The following is a 17402-nucleotide window of genomic DNA, read 5'->3' on the forward strand; positions in this document are numbered from 1 at the left end:
TCTTTTTCTTCTTCCTTCCTTCCACATTTCCTTCCTATCTTTTTTCTTTTTCTTTCCTCCTCCCTCCCTCCCTTTCATTTTTTCTTCTTCCTTCCTTCTTTTTTCTTTCCACCTTGCTTCCTCCCTCCCTCCTTTCTTTTTTCTTCCTTCCTCCTTTTTTCTTTCCTCCTTGCTTCCTCCCTCCCTTCCTCCTTTCTTTCTTTCTTTCTTTCTTTCTTTCTTTTTTATTCTTCCTTTTTGTTTCCTCCTTGCTTCCTCCCTCCCTTCTCTCTTTTTTCTTCCTTCCTTCCTTTTTTCCCTTCCTCCAGCCCTCCATTCCTTTCTTTCCCTCTTCTTCTTTCTTTCTTTCTTTCTTTCTTTCTTTCTTTCTTTCTTTCTTTCTTTCTTTCTTCTCTCTCTCTCTCTCTCTCTCCCTTCCTTCTTCTTCTTCTTCTTTCTTTCTTTCTCTTCCTTCCTTCTTTCTTCTTTCTTTCTTCTTTCTTTCTCTCTTCTTTCTTTCTTCTTTCTTTCTTTCTTCTTTCTTTCTTCTCCTCCTCTCCTTCCCGACCTCTCTCCCTCCTTCGCCTAAGTTCTTATGTCCACCTTAAAACTCTTAATAAACTTCATTCATGGCAAAACCAGTGCAGAACTGGGCGGCCCAGGCCTTCCTTCCCTTCCCTTCCCTTCCCTTTCCTCTTCCAGAGCAGTCCCGAGGCGACCGCATCCTCCCGCTTCCCTTCGTCGCCCGTTCCGGCCTCGGCCTGCCTGCTGCAGACGCCCCCCTCTCGCCCGGGCTGGGCACAGCGCGCGCAGCGGCAGGGCGAGCCAGGCGAGGCCGGGGCTCGGGGCGGCGGGGCAGGCCGCAGCCGAGGAAAGCGGACGAGGAGGAAGCGAGGGCTGCTCTGCTCCGCCCCCTCCGGCAGGATGGCCTCGGCGACGGCGACAGAATCGGGGGCCGGGTCGGAGAAGCTGCTGGCGCCGTCCCTGCTCGGCTTCTTCGTGTACAACCCGCGGCTGGGCCCGCGAGAGGGCGAGGTGGGCGGGCGAGAGAACGAGAGCCGGGGACCCTCCAGTCAGGACGGGCGGGCGGGGGAGACGGAGGGCCGGCCGGGCCTTCCTCGGCGGGGGCGGCTCTGACGGCCAAGTTCAGCGGAGGGACGGAACGAAGGGGCGGCCTTTTCTCTCAGGACAGGCCGAGGCCCAACCGGGAGGGAGGGAGGGAAGGCCTGCATGACTGTATGGGGTGTGTGAATGCACAATTGGGGTTGTGGGGGGAGGTTGTTGTTTTGTGGTTGTGTGTAACAAACTGGAAAGACGTAGATGGGGGGGGTGCTTGTTGTACGGGGACTATTTGCACAATTGCCATAAAAGGTTGTCATAGGCAAGGCCAGGGGTCCCCCAAACTTGGCCACTTTAAGACTTGTGGACTTCAACTCCCAGAATTCTCCAGCCAGCAGAGCTGGCTGGAGAATTCTGGGAGTTGAAGTCCACAAGCCTTAAAGTGGCCAAGTTTGAAGACCTCTGGTCAAAGGCTATGCTTTCCCCAATTGCAATGGACAGCTGGGAAGGTTGGACCGTAATATGGCCACGGTTAAGGGCTTTGAGGTGAAGGCCATCCATCTGAACGGGGCAAGCAAACCAGGGAAGGCGTGCTAGATGCACATTTGAAAAAAAAGAAAAATCCCTTCCCACAGTCGTGAAATGCGTCATAAGCCAATAAATCCATCCGAACTAGAGATGTAGTGGAGAATTTGCCTTCATTAGGCCAGACAGCATCCTAAAAAGCAGAGACATCAGCCTGCAGTCAACAGTCAAGGCTGTGGTTTTCCCCGTTGCAATGGATGGCTGTGAAGGTTGGACCATGAGGAAGGCTGAGCGCCAAAGAATGGAGGTCTTTGAACTCTGGTGCTGGAGAAGACTCCTGCATTGAGTCCCTTGGACTGCAAGGCGATCCAACCGGTCAGTCCTAGAGGAGATCAACCCTGGCTGCTCTTGAGAAGGCCAGATCCTGAAGAGGAAACTCAAAGACTTTGGCCACCTGATGAGAAGGAAGGACTCCCTGGAGAAGAGCCTCATGCTGGGAACGATGGAGGGCAAAAGAAGAAAGGAATGGCAGAGAAAGAGGTGGCTGGATGGAGTCCCCAAAGCAGTTGGTGTGAGCTTATATGGACTCCAGAGGATGGTAGAGGACAGGAAGGCCTGGAGGAACGTTGTCCATGGGATCACATTGGGTCAGACACAACTTCACAACTAACAACAAAGGAATGCTCCATCATTGGAGGCTTTTAAGAAGAGACTGAACAGACACCTGCCCAGGATGATAGAGGACCCTCTGTAAAGCGTTTTATAGTCAGCATATCTCCACCAACAATCTGGGTCCTCATTTTACCATCCTCAGAAGGATGGAAGGCTGAGTCAAGAGCAATAGCATTTAGACTTATAGGCCGCTTTACAGTGCTTTACAGCCCTCTCTAAGCGGTTTCCAGAGTCAGCCTCTTGCCCCCAACAATCTGGGTCCTCATTTTACCCACCTTGGAAGGATGGAAGGCTGAGTCAACCTTAAGCCTGGTGGGATTCGAACTGCCAAATTGCAGGCAGCCGGCAGTCAGTAGAAGTGACTTATGACTGTTTCTCAGACTGTGGTATCATCTCTATTCTCACAAGATCAAAATTCAGATTCTTAGCCACTGTCTCGCATAGCAGCAGAAATTTTGGGCTCCATTGTGGTCGTAAGTCAAGGACTACCTGCATAGGGTCTCCTGCCTAAGCAAGGGGTTGGGCTAGAAGACCTCCCAGGTCCCTTACACTTTTTCACACACTATACCTTTTCCCCTAAGATACACGTAACTTACATGCATGTACATATTGCATACATGTACATAGACACATCTATTCTTTTTCTGTGTCTGCATACATGCAAGTTCCTTCTTTTTCACAAAAAAACCTAATAGATATATTTCAGAATGTTTACATTTTAGCACCATGCATCTTTTAAGGACCCTATTCATAGACTTGTGAATTAATTTAAAATAGCTTAATATGTAAAATGCAATAAGTTGTGAAGGCCTTGTATTTAAAGGTGCTGCGCTGATGTATTTAAAATAATGAATTAGGTGTTTCGTTTCTAACTCCAGGAAGAAAAAAAGATCCTCTTCTATTACCCAAATGAAGCAGAGAAAAATGAAAAAATCAGAAATGTTGGATTATGTGAGGCCATTGTTCAGTTTACAAGGTATCACACTCCTTAGGTCTGCATGTCTAGTATTTCATTTATTTGGAAACAATTAAACTTCCTTGGCTCTTTCCAGATTAAAAAAAAAGACTGCCCATTTGATGGTGATCGGATTAGACCTTTGAAATGTGTGGACTTCAACTCCCAGAATTCCCCAGTCAGCACTGGGGACAGTAGCTAAGACTGTCCAACTTTGTAATTGTCTCAATTACACTTTCCATGACTTGACCATGAAATTGTTCATTCTTGGTTCATACAATATTTTTTTTCACACGTTAACATCCCCCAAGTAGGCATTTGTGAAAAGCGTGGGTAGGACCAGTGGCATGAACCTTGGCCAAAAATATTAAATTGTCTCATTTCTGTAATGACGACATAACTCATGTCCTCCTGATGTTCTTGAGGCTTGTTATTGATGCTTCCGATCCCGTATTTCACCCAAGACAATGTACCTACTTTCTTTTTTTCTGATTTGTTTTGTTTCCCCCCCCCCCCCCAAAAAAAACCCTGTGAAAAACAGAGGCTAGAAGAATTACTAAAATTGCCCTTTGAGTTTCTTGGCTAATTAAGGTTTAAGCTAAATTTCTCCGGTTCCATCTTGATTTGTTTACATATTACTTAAGCGAGGAGGTCAGACAACATGGGGGAATTAATAGTTCTTCCTTTATGGGGAAAATCAAAACAATAATGGATTATGTAATGTTCCCCTGGTCTGATGACTATTTAAACTGCTAATTCATAAAATATTTCTTCTTCTTAGGACCTTCAGTCCTACAAAACCTGCAAAATCACTACATACCCAGAAAAACAGACAGTTCTTCAACGAACCAGAAGAAAACTTCTGGATGGTTATGGTACTTATTTATCTACTCACATTTGCATGCTTTCAAATTGTTAGTGGTACCTATTTATCTACTCGCATTTGCATGCTGTCTATATAAATGCATGATGCTGTCCTTTTAGGCATTTGTTTCAGTAATTTTTTTAAATGTCCTTTCAGATTTTTATACCTTTTACTTTACGCTGAAAATGTCTCTGGAATAGTTTACAGATGAATAATTGAACCTTCCATGCTATCAGTCTGTACTCCAGTGGGGGGTAGATAGGAGAGGCAAAGAAATAAAAAAAGGCCACATTTTTAAGCTATGATTGTTAGAATTGGTGGTTGCAGTGAAACAAATTCAGGAGTCTGGTGGAATAACTGTTGTTATTCCAGTTTGATCAGAATTTGTAGGAGAAGAAATGGTGCCATCTGAAGGCGGAGTCAAAAGAGGAATCAACCTAGTATCCCTATGTAGCCACAAATGAATCCCATTGACCCTTATCCGGAGCCAACAAAGTGCTCAGCTCATTAGCATTTGCCTGCTGCTCTCCAAAGTTTCTCAAAAGAGCTTACAGGAGCTAAAACAGAATTTTAAAATAAAATTGCTTAAACGAACTGTTATGTACCATTTTCAAGGTCGTACGGAATCCAGTGATAGAAAAACACAAAGATGGCAAAACAGTTGTTGAATACCAGGAAGAAGAGCTGCTGGTAAGAATGAACTGTCTCCTGCTTGAGCCGGGGGTGGTGCTGGTGGTTGTTGGACTAGATGACCTACAAGGTCCCTTCCAACTCTGTAAATCTGTTAATCGGTTTGAATGCATTCTCAGTCAAGATGTCTGCCTTTGTGGTAATGACTTTCTGATTCTGGATCTCTTACAGGACAAAGTTTATAGCTCGGTGTTACAGCAATGTTACAACATGTATAAGGTAAGCTTCACTATAATATTTGTTTATTAAGCTTAGAGTGGGTAAAGCAGCCTTTATTTCCCTAAAGTAAAATGGAATACTTTGCTCCCATTAGCCTTCAGAAATATACAGTGTTTGTCATCTGTTATAAACTTTATGCAGATAAACTCCTAAGTGATAAAGGGAAAGTTTCCTCCTTACATGCGTGATAGTCGTTCCCGACTCTAGGGGGCGGTGCTTATCTCCATTTCAAAGCCGGAGAGCCAGCGCTGTCTGAAGACGTCTCCGTGGTCATGTGGCCGGCATGACTAAAGTCCGACGGCACAACCACCAAAGGTGGTTCCTATTTTTCTACTCGCATTTTTCGCATCGGTTCAGTGTTTACATCTAGCAAAACAAGCTATTAGTGATGATTTAATTAACCCATTGGGTTTTTTTTCCCCTTGAAAATCATGATTAGCTTTTTAATGGCACATTCCGAAAAGCCATGGAAGATGGAGGCGTCCGGGTTCTGAAAGAAAGACTGGAGAAATTCTTCCATCGGGTAAGACATTTTCCCTCTTTTTATCTGAATAACAAGTGGATGTTTAAGGTGTTAGTACTTCTACTAGAGAAATATATAAGGGATTGCCGATAGAAGAGAATATTTGTAGCTCAGGTTTGAAATGTCAGAATCCTGGTGCTCTCTGAGATTGGTGGTTTTCTGGCAGACGTTTCATGACCCAACTAGGGAACATCATCAGTGCTAGTTGGCTCATGAAACTTCAGCAAGAAAGCAGCCCAGCTTAGAGGGCACCAAGGACTCCACAGTCATCGTCCTCCTCTTCCTCCTCCTCCTCCTCCACAAACCCCACTCCTTCTGGCACTGATAAGGTTACCTAGTTAGGTCATAAAACATCTTCAAGAAAACAACCACGCTCAGAGAATGCCCAGGACTCCACATAATGGGTTAGGAAGAAAGGAAGGAAGGAAGGAAGGAAGGAAGGAAGGAAGGAAGGAAGGGAGAGAAGGAAGGGAAGGAAGGAAGGGAAGGAAGGAAGGAAAGGAGAGAAGGAAGGAAGGAAGGAAGGAAGGAAGGAAGGAAGGAAGGAAGGAAGGAAGGAAGGAAGGAAGGAAGGAAGGAAGGAAGGAAGGAAGGAAGGAAGGAAGGAAAGGAAAGAAGGAAGGAAGGAAAGGAGAGAAGGAAGGAAGGAAGGAAGGGAAGGAAGGAAGGAAGGAAAGGAAAGAAGGAAGGAAGGAAAGGAGGGAAGGAAGGAAGGAAAGGAAAGAAGGAAGGAAGGAAAGGAGAGAAGGAAGGGAAGGAAGGAAGGAAGGGAAGGAAGGAAAGGAAGGAAGGAAGGAAGGAAGGAAGGAAGGAAGGAAGGAAAGGAGAGAAGGAAGGAAGGAAGGAAGGAAAGGAGGGAAGGAAGGAAGGAAGGAAAGGAAGGAAGGAAAGGAGAGAAGGAAGGGAAGGAAGGAAGGGAAGGAAGGAAGGGAAGGAAGGAAGGAAAGGAAGGAAGGAAGGAAAGGAAAGAAGGAAGGAAGGAAAGGAGAGAAGAAAGGAAGGAAGGAAAGGAGAGAAGGAAGGAAGGGAGAGAAGGAAGGGAAGGAAGGAAGGGAAGGAAGGAAAGGAAGGAAGGAAGGAAGGAAAGGAGAGAAGGAAGGAAGGAAGGAAAGGAAGGAAGGAAAGGAGAGAAGGAAGGAAGGGAAGGAAGGAAAGGAGAGAAGGAAGGAAGGAAGGAAGGAAGGAAGGAAGGAAGGAAGGAAGGAAGGAAGGAAGGAAGGAAGGAAGGAAAATTTAGAACCCTGGCGAGATTCTATAGTAAGACAAGTGATAATATCCACTAGATTTTTTAAAAAATTGATCTTAGCGCTTACTTTCTCCTGTAACTGTTTAGCGGAAGAACGTTTATCAACTGATTATGTGTCATCAAGTCAGTGTCGACTTTTAGCGGCCACCTAGATACATTTTCCCCATGACGATCTGTCCCTTATCGGGTCCTTCAGCTCTTCCGACGCTGCTCCCCCACCCCACCACCACCACCGTAACGGAGTCCTTCCACCTCGTTGCTGATTGTCCTCTTCTCAGGACCCTTCCCTTCCTCTTTGTGTTCCAGTACTTGCAAACGCTTCACTTGCAGTCCTGCGACCTGCTGGACGTCTTCTGCGGCATCAGCTTCTTCCCGCTAGATAAGATGACCTACTTGAAGATCCAGTCGTTCATCAACAAGATGGAGGAGAGCTTAAGTCTCGTCAAGTACACGGCCTTCCTGTACAACGATCAGCTGATCTGGTGAGCCCCGGAACGCTTCGGAGGAGCACCAGTCAGACGGCTATCCCGGTGGAATGTGGCATACACGCATCAACATAAACTACATAAACAGAACTCTGCTTATGTAGTTCTAGGCTGCATCAACAGAGGGATAGAATCAAGATCACGTGAAGGGTTAATACCCATTTATAAGGCCTTGGGAAGGCCACACTTGGAATACGGCATTCAGTTTTGGTCACCACGATGTAACAAAAGATGTGGAGACTAGAAAGAGTGCAGAGAAGAGCAACAAAGAGGATTAGGGGCCTGGAGACTAAAACATATGAAGAACGGGTGTGCTTTGGAGAATAGTTTGACTCCCTCTTCTTTGTGGCAGCCCCTGAGATATTGGAACACTGCTATCATGTCTCCCCTAGTCCTTCTTTCTCTTAAGCTAAACATACCCAGTTCCTGCAACCGTTCTTCATATGTTTTAGTCTCCAGTCCCCTAATCATCTTTGTTGCTCTTCTCTGCACTCTTTCTAGAGTCTCCACATCTTTTTTACATCGTGGAGACCAGAACTGAATGCCGTATTCCAAGTGTGGCCTTACCAAGGCATTATAAAGTGGCATTAACCCTTCACGTGATCTTGATTCTATCCCTCTGTTGATGCAGCCTAGAACTGGGTTGGCTTTTTTGGCAGCTGCTGCACACGGCTGGCTCCTATTTAAATGGTTGTCCACTAGGACTCCAAGATCCCTTTCACCGTTACTACTACTGAGCAAGGTATCACCTATACTGTACCTGTGCATTCCGTTTTTGTTGCCTAAATGTAGAGCAGTTTTTGAGCACGGGACTAGCTGAACAGCAGCCATCATTCTGGACATAAGGACGTCATTGTGCCAACTGCAGGCCAGGAGGAGAGAAAGGATGAAACATTTGTTTTTAATCCAATCCTCAGCCTCCCAGAATCTTAGATTTCGTTTCCCCCCCCCCCCAAACTTGGAAGAACAACTTCAGTTGTGAAAGAAAGAAAGTCCATGCCTAACATTGAACAGTAGCTGAGTCCCCCCCCCCTCTTTTCTTTGACCTCACACAGAAAAAATGTTGGGTTTCAAACAGAAACAAAAGGGGACTGACTGCAGCTTGTAACCGAAACCAAAAAGGCTTCTCTTCAGCTGTGTTTGCTCTCAGGGTGTTTATTGACACGGCACAGCTGCCAGGTGCCTCCAGTTTCACTTTTCAGAGCAAGCGCTCAAAAGGTTTCCTATTCAGAAGTGATGAAGGAGCCGAGAGAAGAGGCTTAGATAAAAACCGACGGAGAGAACCCTGCCTAAAATAATTACTGATTTGAATGGGATTCTGTAGAGACTCCTCCAGGTTTTAATGCGGTATAAAGCGTTGACTTCAGGATGGAGGGATGCATTTTACTTTAGTTCTGCACATTGACCAGTTAAATAGGTACCACTAGCAGTTCGAAAGCAGGCAAATGCGAGTAGATAAATAAGTACTAGCAGTTTGAAAGCATGCACATGCGAGTAGATAAATAGGTACCACTAGCAGTTCGAAAGCATGCAAATGCGAGTAGATAAATAGGTACCACTAGCAGTTCAAAAGCATGCAAATGCGAGTAGATAAATAGGTACCACTAGCAATTCGAAAGCATGCGAATGCGAGTAGATAAATAAGTACCACTTTGGTGGAAAGATAACAGTATTATCATTGGCGTATAGCCAATGACCACAGAAATGTCTTCAGACAACCCAGGCTCCTGAGAAAGCCGAGAAAGGAAGATAAGCACCATGCCCTAAAAACATGATTGGACAGATGTAACATTTTACCTTTTTTAACTTCAACAGGAGTGGATTGGAACAAGAGGACATGAGGATTTTGTACAAATATCTCACCACCTCTCTCTTTCCAAGACACATGGAACCTGAGGTGAGCTGGGTGTCCGGTCTCTCCCCCCCCCCCCCCCCCCCCCCGCTTTCCCCCGGAACATGCAGTAACCCTTGTTTAAATGAGGCTTGTTTAAAGAGAAGCAAGCCTCATTTGCTTTAAAGAAAAACAACCTCATTTTTTTCCTCGACTGTCTCTTCCGTTTCAGTTGGCCGGAAGAGATTCCCCCATCCATATAGAAATATCCAGAAATCTGCAACACTATGGAAGGTAGGCATTCCTTCTCTCTTCTGTCTTTGCATGCCCAATGGAGTGTTCGGTCTGAGGGTCCCTGGTCCTGCTTGTGCCCCTTCCCACCACACCAGCACCAGCTGCTGAGAACTGGCGGCCTTGGTTTCCGCCATTTTGAAACAGCGAAAGAACCTAATACAAGGCTCGGAAAACGTAAACCTCCTTAAATGGACAATAACAAAGTCCTCCGCAAACAGGAGAAAATTGAAAGTCCTGGCTTCTCCCCATAGATACGGCCTTTCCAATTTGGCTCACTGGCTAAGAAGCTGAACCTGTGGATCACAAGTTTGGCGGTTCAGCAGTTCGAATCCCTAGCACTGTGTAACGGAATGAGCTCCCGTTACTTGCCCCAGCTTCTGCCAACTGAAAGCACGTTAAAAAATGCAAGTAGAAAAATAGGAACCACCTCTGGTGGGAAGGGAACAGCGTTCCGTGAGCCTTCGGCATCGAGTCATGCTGGCCACATGACCACGGAGACGTCTTCGGACAGCGCTGGCTCTTCGGCTTTGAAACAGAGATGAGCACTGCCCCCTAGAGTCAGGAATGACTAGCACATATGTGCAAGGGGAACCTTTTGCTTTTATCTTTATTCACCCTCATGCCAAGTGACATCCGCAGCTACTAAAGATTGGCTGTCTTCAAGTCTGCTTTGCTTAATCTGCTATTACCCAGTTTCCCCGAAAATAAGACCTAACCAAGCATGATTTTTAGGGACGCTCGAAATATAAGTCCTACCTCAAAATAAATCCGCAGTTAAAATTGTCAGCCAGATGGATGCATGTAGTGCCATATTTCTCCCAAAATAAGACCTAGCCAGAAAATAGATTTGCTATGACAGATCTAGACAACATACTAAAAGCAGAGATATCACCCTGCCAACAACAGTGTGTATAGTCAAGGCTGTGATTTTTCCCCGTTGCAATGGATGGCTGTGAAGGTTGGACCATAAGAAAGGCTGAGCGCCAAAGAATGGCGGCCTTTGAACTCTGGTGCTGGAGAAGACTCCTGCATTGAGTCCCTTGGACTGCAAGGCCATCCAACCGGTCAGTCCTAGAGAAGTTCCACCCTGACTGCTCTTGAGAAGGCCAGATCCTGAAGAGGAAACTCAAAGACTTTGGCCACCTAATGAGAAGGAAGAAGGACTCCCTGGAGAAGAGCCTCATGCTGGGCAGAAGAAGGGATGGCAGAGAAGGAGGTGGCTGGATGGAGTCACCGAAGCAGTCGGCGTGAGCTTCAATGGACTCCAGAGGACAGGAAGGCCTGGAGGAACGTTGTCCATGCGGCCACGATGGGTCGGACACGACTTCGCAACTAACAACAACAACAAATCAGAAAATGAGCCCTAATGCATCTTTTGGAGTAAAAATTAATATAAGACCCAGTCTTATCTTTGGGAAAACACTATATTTATCCACAACTGATGTATGTTGAAAGCAAAGGAATGGAGAAGTAATCCATTTGGGAATCAGGTCTATAAAACAAAGCTGGATTTCTTGGGTTAGAAAGCTATAAATCTGGTATTTTCCAATTTGGACCCATGTCTTAAGAGTCGCCGGTGGAAAAGATCCTATCTTTGCTTTTTTAGGTTCCTTACTGGACCTCTGAACCTGAATGACCCCGATGCAAAATGCAGGTTCCCCAAAATATTTGTGAACACGGAGGGTGCTTACGAGGAGCTCCATTTGATGGTGTATAAGGTAACCTCCTCAATTCTCTTTAAGAGGTGGTGTTGATCCTCCAGAGAATTCAGTAATTCGGATGGAAAGGGACTGTGCCCCAGACCTCTGTTTCTAAAACTTTACAACTCGTAAGATAACGTGAACTTCAACCCCCCAAGAATGGAATCGCTGGGGAATTCTGGGAGTTGAAGTCCACAGGTCTTAAAAGTTGCCAAGGTTCGACGCCTTTGGCTTAGATCAGTGTTTCTCAACCTTGGCGACTTTAAGTCCTGTAGACTTCAACTCCCAGAATCCCCCAGGTTGGGGAATTCTGGGAGTTGAAGTCCACAGGACTGAAAGTCGCCAAGGTTGAGAAACACTGGCTTAGGTGATGAATTCTTATGGCAATTATGGTGAATCTGAGATGAGGGTCCTATGCTTGTGGGGTTACAACTAGGGGTGGGCTTCGAAAACTGCAGCAACTGGTTCGCTGCCCCGTTGCTGTGTGGGCGTGGCCATGGTGGGTGTTGCCATGCTGGCCTCCTGTGAGGGGGCGGGGCGTTTTCACCCTCCATGGGCTGCGGAGGTTTTCCTCGAGCCTACGGGAGGGTGAAAACGACCTCCCCGGCCCATTTCCGGACTTCCAGAATTTCCAGTAGGGGCCCTTCACTTACCTGGTATGGTGAACTGGCCGTACGGAGACTCTTGGGGGCAGGGTTGGGTTGCTGCCAGCATCACTGCCAGTTCAGTGTGCAAAAAAAATGGTGTGCACGTCGGCTTCACTCACTCGCACTCCAAATGTGCGTTCCGCGGGCGTGCGCATTTTCCCCCATAAGATCTGTGCACGCGCAAAATGTTTAAAAAATGAAATAAAATTACATTTTTGCAAAGGAAGTTGTTCTGCCAATGCGCAGAGCCGAAAATCAAGATGGCGCCGCCGTAGGAAGACCGGTTCGGGAGCGTGGCAGTCCTGGGTCACTGCCGGTTCCAGCGACCCAGGCCACCAAGTTACTACCAGTTCGGCCGGACCAGTCCTGGGGGAGAGAGGGAGGGAGGGGGGGCATGGCCAGCCAGCGGTGGCATTTGGGGGTTCGCTGAACTGGGCAAAATCCTAGCTAGAGGATCGCCCAAACCCCCATTAGCCTTCCCCCCTGGTTACAACTCCCATTATCTTCACCCCTTAGCCACGCCAGGTAGGTTTGATGGTGGCTGGAGCCCAATTTTGGGAGGTCCCAGATCTTCCCCTTCCGCAATCAAAGTTCTCCTTCCATCTCAAGAGAAATCCATCAAACTCGGAAGTCTTGGTCATGCTAGCTCGGGCCAACATTCTTCCTTTAGCCATAAAGCCAGACTAAAGTAACGCGATAGCTCAAAAACAGCTGGTTTATGATCAACCTTTTGTCCCCTTCAGGCAATGAGCGCAGCTGTCTGCTTCATGATTGATGGTGAGTATCAAATAATAAGAATTGAAATCACCGTTCCCGTCTCGGTTCCCCATATCCCGCCCTTTGGACATTCTCCACGGTTGTTCGGATATCAGCTGCGATGGTCTATTTCCAGAATCTTGCCATGAGAGAATTGTTTGAACTATTTCCTGTTATACACCAAAGAGAAAAAGACAATATATATATTGTCTTTTCCAAGAGCCACAGTCTGTCAGCGAGTCATCAAATAATAAAACTTTAATCATAAAGTAAAGATTGACCTAAATTGGGGGGGTGGGGGGAGGGACTGTGGGTTCTGGAGCTGTGACGATCAAATTTAGAATGCTTTTTCCTATTTTTTTTTTAAACTCAGCAATGTAGCATCAATCCTAAAATAGCCATAAAAAAGGGGGCTTTGAGGGAAAAATTTCCTGACAGTGAGAACATTTAATCAGTGGAAGAGAAGTTGCCTCCAGAAGTTGTGAATGCTCCAACACTGGAAGTCTTTAAGAAGATGTTGGATAGCCATCTGTCTGAAACGGTATAGGATTTCCTGCCTAGTCAGGGGGTTGGACTAGAAGACCTCCAAGGTCCCTTCCAACTCTACTATTGTATTGTATTGTATTGTATAAAAAATTTCACCCCTAAGTAAATCAAATAAAACTCCTGGGCCCAACCAGTAGCTGGGCCTGGCCCAGCCTCTATTACATATGCCAGTTTGGTTAAAGTGCTGGCCTAGAAACCAGGAGTCTGTGAGTTCTAGTTCCACCTTAGGCATGAAAGCTGGTTGGGTGATTTTGGGCCAATCACCAGGAGACGGTGAGTTCTAGTCCCACATGAAAGCAGACGGGGTGATTTTGGGCCAGTTACTGGGAGACTGTGAGTTCTAGTCCTGTCTTAGGCATGAAAGTCAGTTCGGTGATTTTGGGCCAATCACCAGGAGGCAGTGAGTTCTAGTCCCAGATTAGCCATGAGGGCGAACGGGGTGATTTTGGGCCAATCACCAGGAGGCAGTGAGTTCTGGGTAGAGTCCCTCTCTCTCTCTCTCTCTCCCTCTCAGCCCTACCCACCTACCTCATAGGGTTGTTGTTATGGGGAAAAATAAGAGGAGTAGGACAATTATTAGGTATCTTCATAGCCATGGGTTACTTTAATTAATACTTAATTAATTAAAATTAATTTAATACTTTGGTTAACAAACGTGGGATGAAAATCTTAACACATAAATATCATCTCTCCCCACATTGTGCCTCTGAGACTCTTACTACCCTCACCCTGAACAATCGCCTGCAAGTGTTCACACTCAAATTGCCCTCAATCGGGTATATCTGCTCACGGGAGCAGACGGTTAGGATGATATATATTTTTTAAATGCTCTGCATTTTCTGGAAGTAGTGAAAACTCAGATCGGACTAGCGCCCTTCAGATTCCTTACCTTTGGCAGATAACTTGGGAAGGCCAAATCTTTCTGGAAACTGGTCCCTTTGTGTGTCTGGGCCTTGCAGCCCCTGCCTTGTGCAGGTGTCAATGTAAGGATTGTCCCTCTGTGCCATGTCGATCTGCCATCAGGGGGGACGATTCTCACTTTTCTCCACCCCCCCCCCCCAAACTCTTTCCCAGCCTCTGTGCAACCTACGATGGATTTCTGCCGCCGACTCGATAGCCTCGTGGGACCGCAGCTTACTGTCTTAGCTTCCGATATCTGCGAACAGTACAACCTCAAGAAAAGGGTGTCGGGGTCAGTTCCTTTTTTAAACTATTTTTTTTGGTGGGGGGAAGGGAACAGCACCTGTGCCTCTGCACTTTTTTATTAAGTTATAAACTACTGTAAAATACAAAAGTAAATACGAGGGCAACGAGGGAGGGAGGGAAAGAAAAAGAAGCATTGACTTACGACTCTGTTACGGTAGAACAGAGGTGTCAAACTCATCAGGCCCACGGGGTGCTTAGGTCTGGCCTGCGGGGGTCTCCCTGAAACCGAGAAGGACCAGCCCGCGGTGCCTCTGCTCGCGAAAACGGAGCTTGCAAGGGCCACGGGCAGCCTCTCGAGCTCCATTTTCGCTGGAAGAGGGCCGCAGGAGGCCACCGCAGGCGGAAACACAGCTTGTGAGCCCGTTTTCGCTGGCAGGGCGCTTGAGTCACCACAGGCATCCCCGACATGAGTGACATTGACGTCCCCAACACAAGTGACATCCTAAAAGGGACGCGGTGGCTCAGTGGCTAAGACGCTGAGCTTGTCGATTAGAAAGGCCGGCAGTTCGGCGGTTCGAATCCCTAGTGCTGCATAACAGAGGGAGCTCCTTGTCCCAGCTTCTGCCAACCTAGCAGTTCGAAAGCACGTAAAAAATGCAAGTAGAAAAATAGGAACCACCTTTGGTGGGAAGGGAACAGCGTTCCGTGCGCCTTTGGCGTTTAGTCATGCTGGCCACATGACCACAGAGACGTCTTCGGGCAGCGCTGGCTCTTCGGCTTTGAAACGGAGATGAGCATCGCCCCCTAGAGTCCTGAACGACTAGCACCTATGTGCGAGGGGAACCTTTACCTTTATCTTCATCCTGTTTGCAGAAAGAGGTATGGTGCCTCTTTTAATCCTTCAGTTTATCTCTTTCTTAGGTCCGAGAAGGAGCCTCAGTTTAAATTTATCTACTTCAATCATATGAACCTGGCCGAGAAGAGTACCATCCACATGAGGAGAACGTCAAGTTTCTCCCTCACATCCGTCCATCCTGACTTGATGAAGATCCTTGGCGATATCAACAACGATTTTACGAGGTGATCTGCCTCCTTCTGCCTCCGCTAGCTATTTTATCGCTCTCCTAATCGTTTGAGATGTGGGATGGATAATGCTTCCTTTTTTGACCCATGTTTGTTCATGACTTACCTTAAGCCTCTTTTCAATGGAATTGGCATTTCCAACAATGCCAGTGGTGGGATTCAATTTTTTTTTACTATCGGTTCTGTGGACGACGTGGCTTGGTGGGCATGGCAGGGGAAGGATACTGCAAAATCCCCATTTCTTCTCAATCAGCTGGGACTCAGGAGGCAGAGAATAGATGGGGGCGGGGCCAGCCAGAGATGGTATTTGCCGGTTCTCCGAACTACTCAAAGTTTCCGCTACCGGTTCTCCGCTACCATCTCCCAACCCCCGAGTTTATTTCTAATTGAGTTTTCCATACTTCTGGAAATCTAATCTCCCGCCTTGGTTGTTTTCTTGCAGATGTTTCATTACCCAAACTAGGTGACAACATCAGGGCTTGCAACAACATCAGGGGGCACCAAGGACTTCACAGTCCTCCCCTTCCTCCTCTCCCTCTCCACTATCTCCACTCCCTTCTAGCACTGATGATGTTACCTAGTTGGGTCATGAAAGGTCTGCAAGAAAACAACCCATCTCAGAGAGCACCAAGGACCCCACAGTCCTCCTCCTCTCCAGAAATCCCAATCCCTTCTGACATTGATAATGTTACCTAGTTGGGTCATGAAAGGTCTGCAAGAAAACAACCCATCTCAGAGAGCATCAAGCATCTCTCAATTCAACCCTAGTTCAACCCCAGATAGTTTCTTTCATCGGAATCTGATCTCCTCCTTGCTTCAAAGGGTGGACGATGACGAAGAAATCATCGTGAAAGCCATGAGCGACTACTGGATTGTCGGCAAGAAGTCGGATCAGCGGGAACTGTACGTTATTTTGAACCAGAAAAACGCCAACCTGATTGAAGTGAACGGTAAGGAACTCTTAAAAATTGTGCGGCTTTAACCTCGGTGGGAAATACGAATCATTTGCCTGTTCAGTGTCATTTTCAATCTAGAACCATCGTCGCGAAGCATGCGAGAAGAGCGGTTGTAAGTTTTGTGGCACAAGAAATAGACGGAAAAGCAGATGAGAGTGAGGCTGGCCTAGAATTGGCATTTGGCTCAGTTATGTGTAGCATAACAGAACAGCCGAATTAGAAAGTGCCTTAGAGGTCTTCTACTCCAACCCTCAGCTCAAGCAGGGGACCCTAGGCCATTTCAGACAAATGGTTGTCCAATCTCTTCTTAAAAACTTCCAGTGTTGGAGCATTCACAACTTCTGGACGCAAGTTGTTCCACTGGTTAATTGTTCTAATGGTCAGGAAATTTCTCCTTAGTCCTAGGTTGCTGCTGTGGCCCGCCAGCGGCCAGCAAAGCTGGCAACAGATTGGGACAGTGAGGAGATTGGGGAGGACCAGTCCTGGAGTCTGAGGAAGGCTCAGATGAGGGCTCTGTGTCGGAGGCAGAGAGGGGGCCAAATTAACTTTTAAACTGCAAGATAAAGAAGATAAAGAATACCATACAGTATGGGACAAATGGTATTATTGATTAGAGAACAGGAATAACGAATGAAAGTAGAATATGTAATATTAGGTTATAGGAATTGTAAATGTAAAGAGGAAATAGCAAATGGAAAACGAATGGAAAGTATGTATGACGATAAACAAAATGGGATATGCTGATGTCTCAGGATTGGAAAGAATGGATATAAATGTGGTTTTTTTATGTTTTGTTTTGTAAAAAGCTTGATAAAAATTATTTAAAGAAAGAAAAACTTTTCAAGAACAGCACTTAGTTCTTTTAAGCTTTCAAATCTCCTCCTTTCTCCCTTTCAGAAGAAGTCAAGAAACTTTGTGCAACCCAGTTCAACAATATTTTCTTCTTGGATTGATCAGCCGCGGCTGTCCCGCTTTGAAGGTGGCTTCAAGACCCCCCAACAGGTGTAAGTTGTTTACTGGGACCAGTTCATCGAGTCGTATTCCTGACTGGCCTAACGACAATAGTAAAGCAATACTTGCTTTGTAAGAATACACTTTCTGCGAAAACCATTGTGCTCCCAGACCAAACTGGTGTTGTTGTTTTTTAGATTTTAATGTATTTATGTTCAAATGGATTAAAATTGGTCAGAATGAAACCTGTGTCATTCCGTCTCTCTGTTCATCA

At 46.3% G+C, this 17402-nt stretch overlaps 1 protein-coding gene across 1 annotated transcript; it reads left to right on the plus strand.

The window, feature by feature from the left end:
* The first annotated feature begins 546 nt into the window (after positions 1-546).
* LOC309398631 (vacuolar fusion protein CCZ1 homolog) lies at positions 547-17373 on the plus strand. The gene is made up of 15 exons (XM_081965714.1): positions 547-1014; positions 3114-3211; positions 3972-4065; positions 4671-4745; positions 4917-4964; positions 5404-5487; positions 7040-7215; positions 9034-9115; positions 9282-9343; positions 10950-11061; positions 12434-12467; positions 14067-14184; positions 15060-15218; positions 16044-16171; positions 17075-17373. Exons 1-15 carry the CDS (start codon positions 904-906, stop codon positions 17128-17130), a joined length of 1437 nt encoding a protein of 478 aa, XP_081821840.1. The 5' UTR covers positions 547-903; the 3' UTR covers positions 17131-17373.
* The last annotated feature ends 29 nt before the right edge of the window (positions 17374-17402 follow it).

The sequence above is a fragment of the Natrix helvetica genome (genome assembly GCF_964273705.1).
Source record: "Natrix helvetica genome assembly, chromosome: 13".
NCBI classification, from domain to species: domain Eukaryota; kingdom Metazoa; phylum Chordata; class Lepidosauria; order Squamata; family Natricidae; genus Natrix; species Natrix helvetica.

Excerpts from the sequence above, each read along its gene's own strand:
- LOC309398631 (XM_081965714.1), top strand. The coding sequence starts at position 904 with ATGGCCTCGGCGACGGCGACAGAATCGGGGGCCGGGTCGGAGAAGCTG. Across the intron at positions 1,015-3,113 it reads TGGGCCCGCGAGAGGGCGAG|GAAGAAAAAAAGATCCTCTT; the intron begins GTGGGCGGGCGA and ends TTCTAACTCCAG. Across the intron at positions 15,219-16,043 it reads ATCAACAACGATTTTACGAG|GGTGGACGATGACGAAGAAA; the intron begins GTGATCTGCCTC and ends CTTGCTTCAAAG.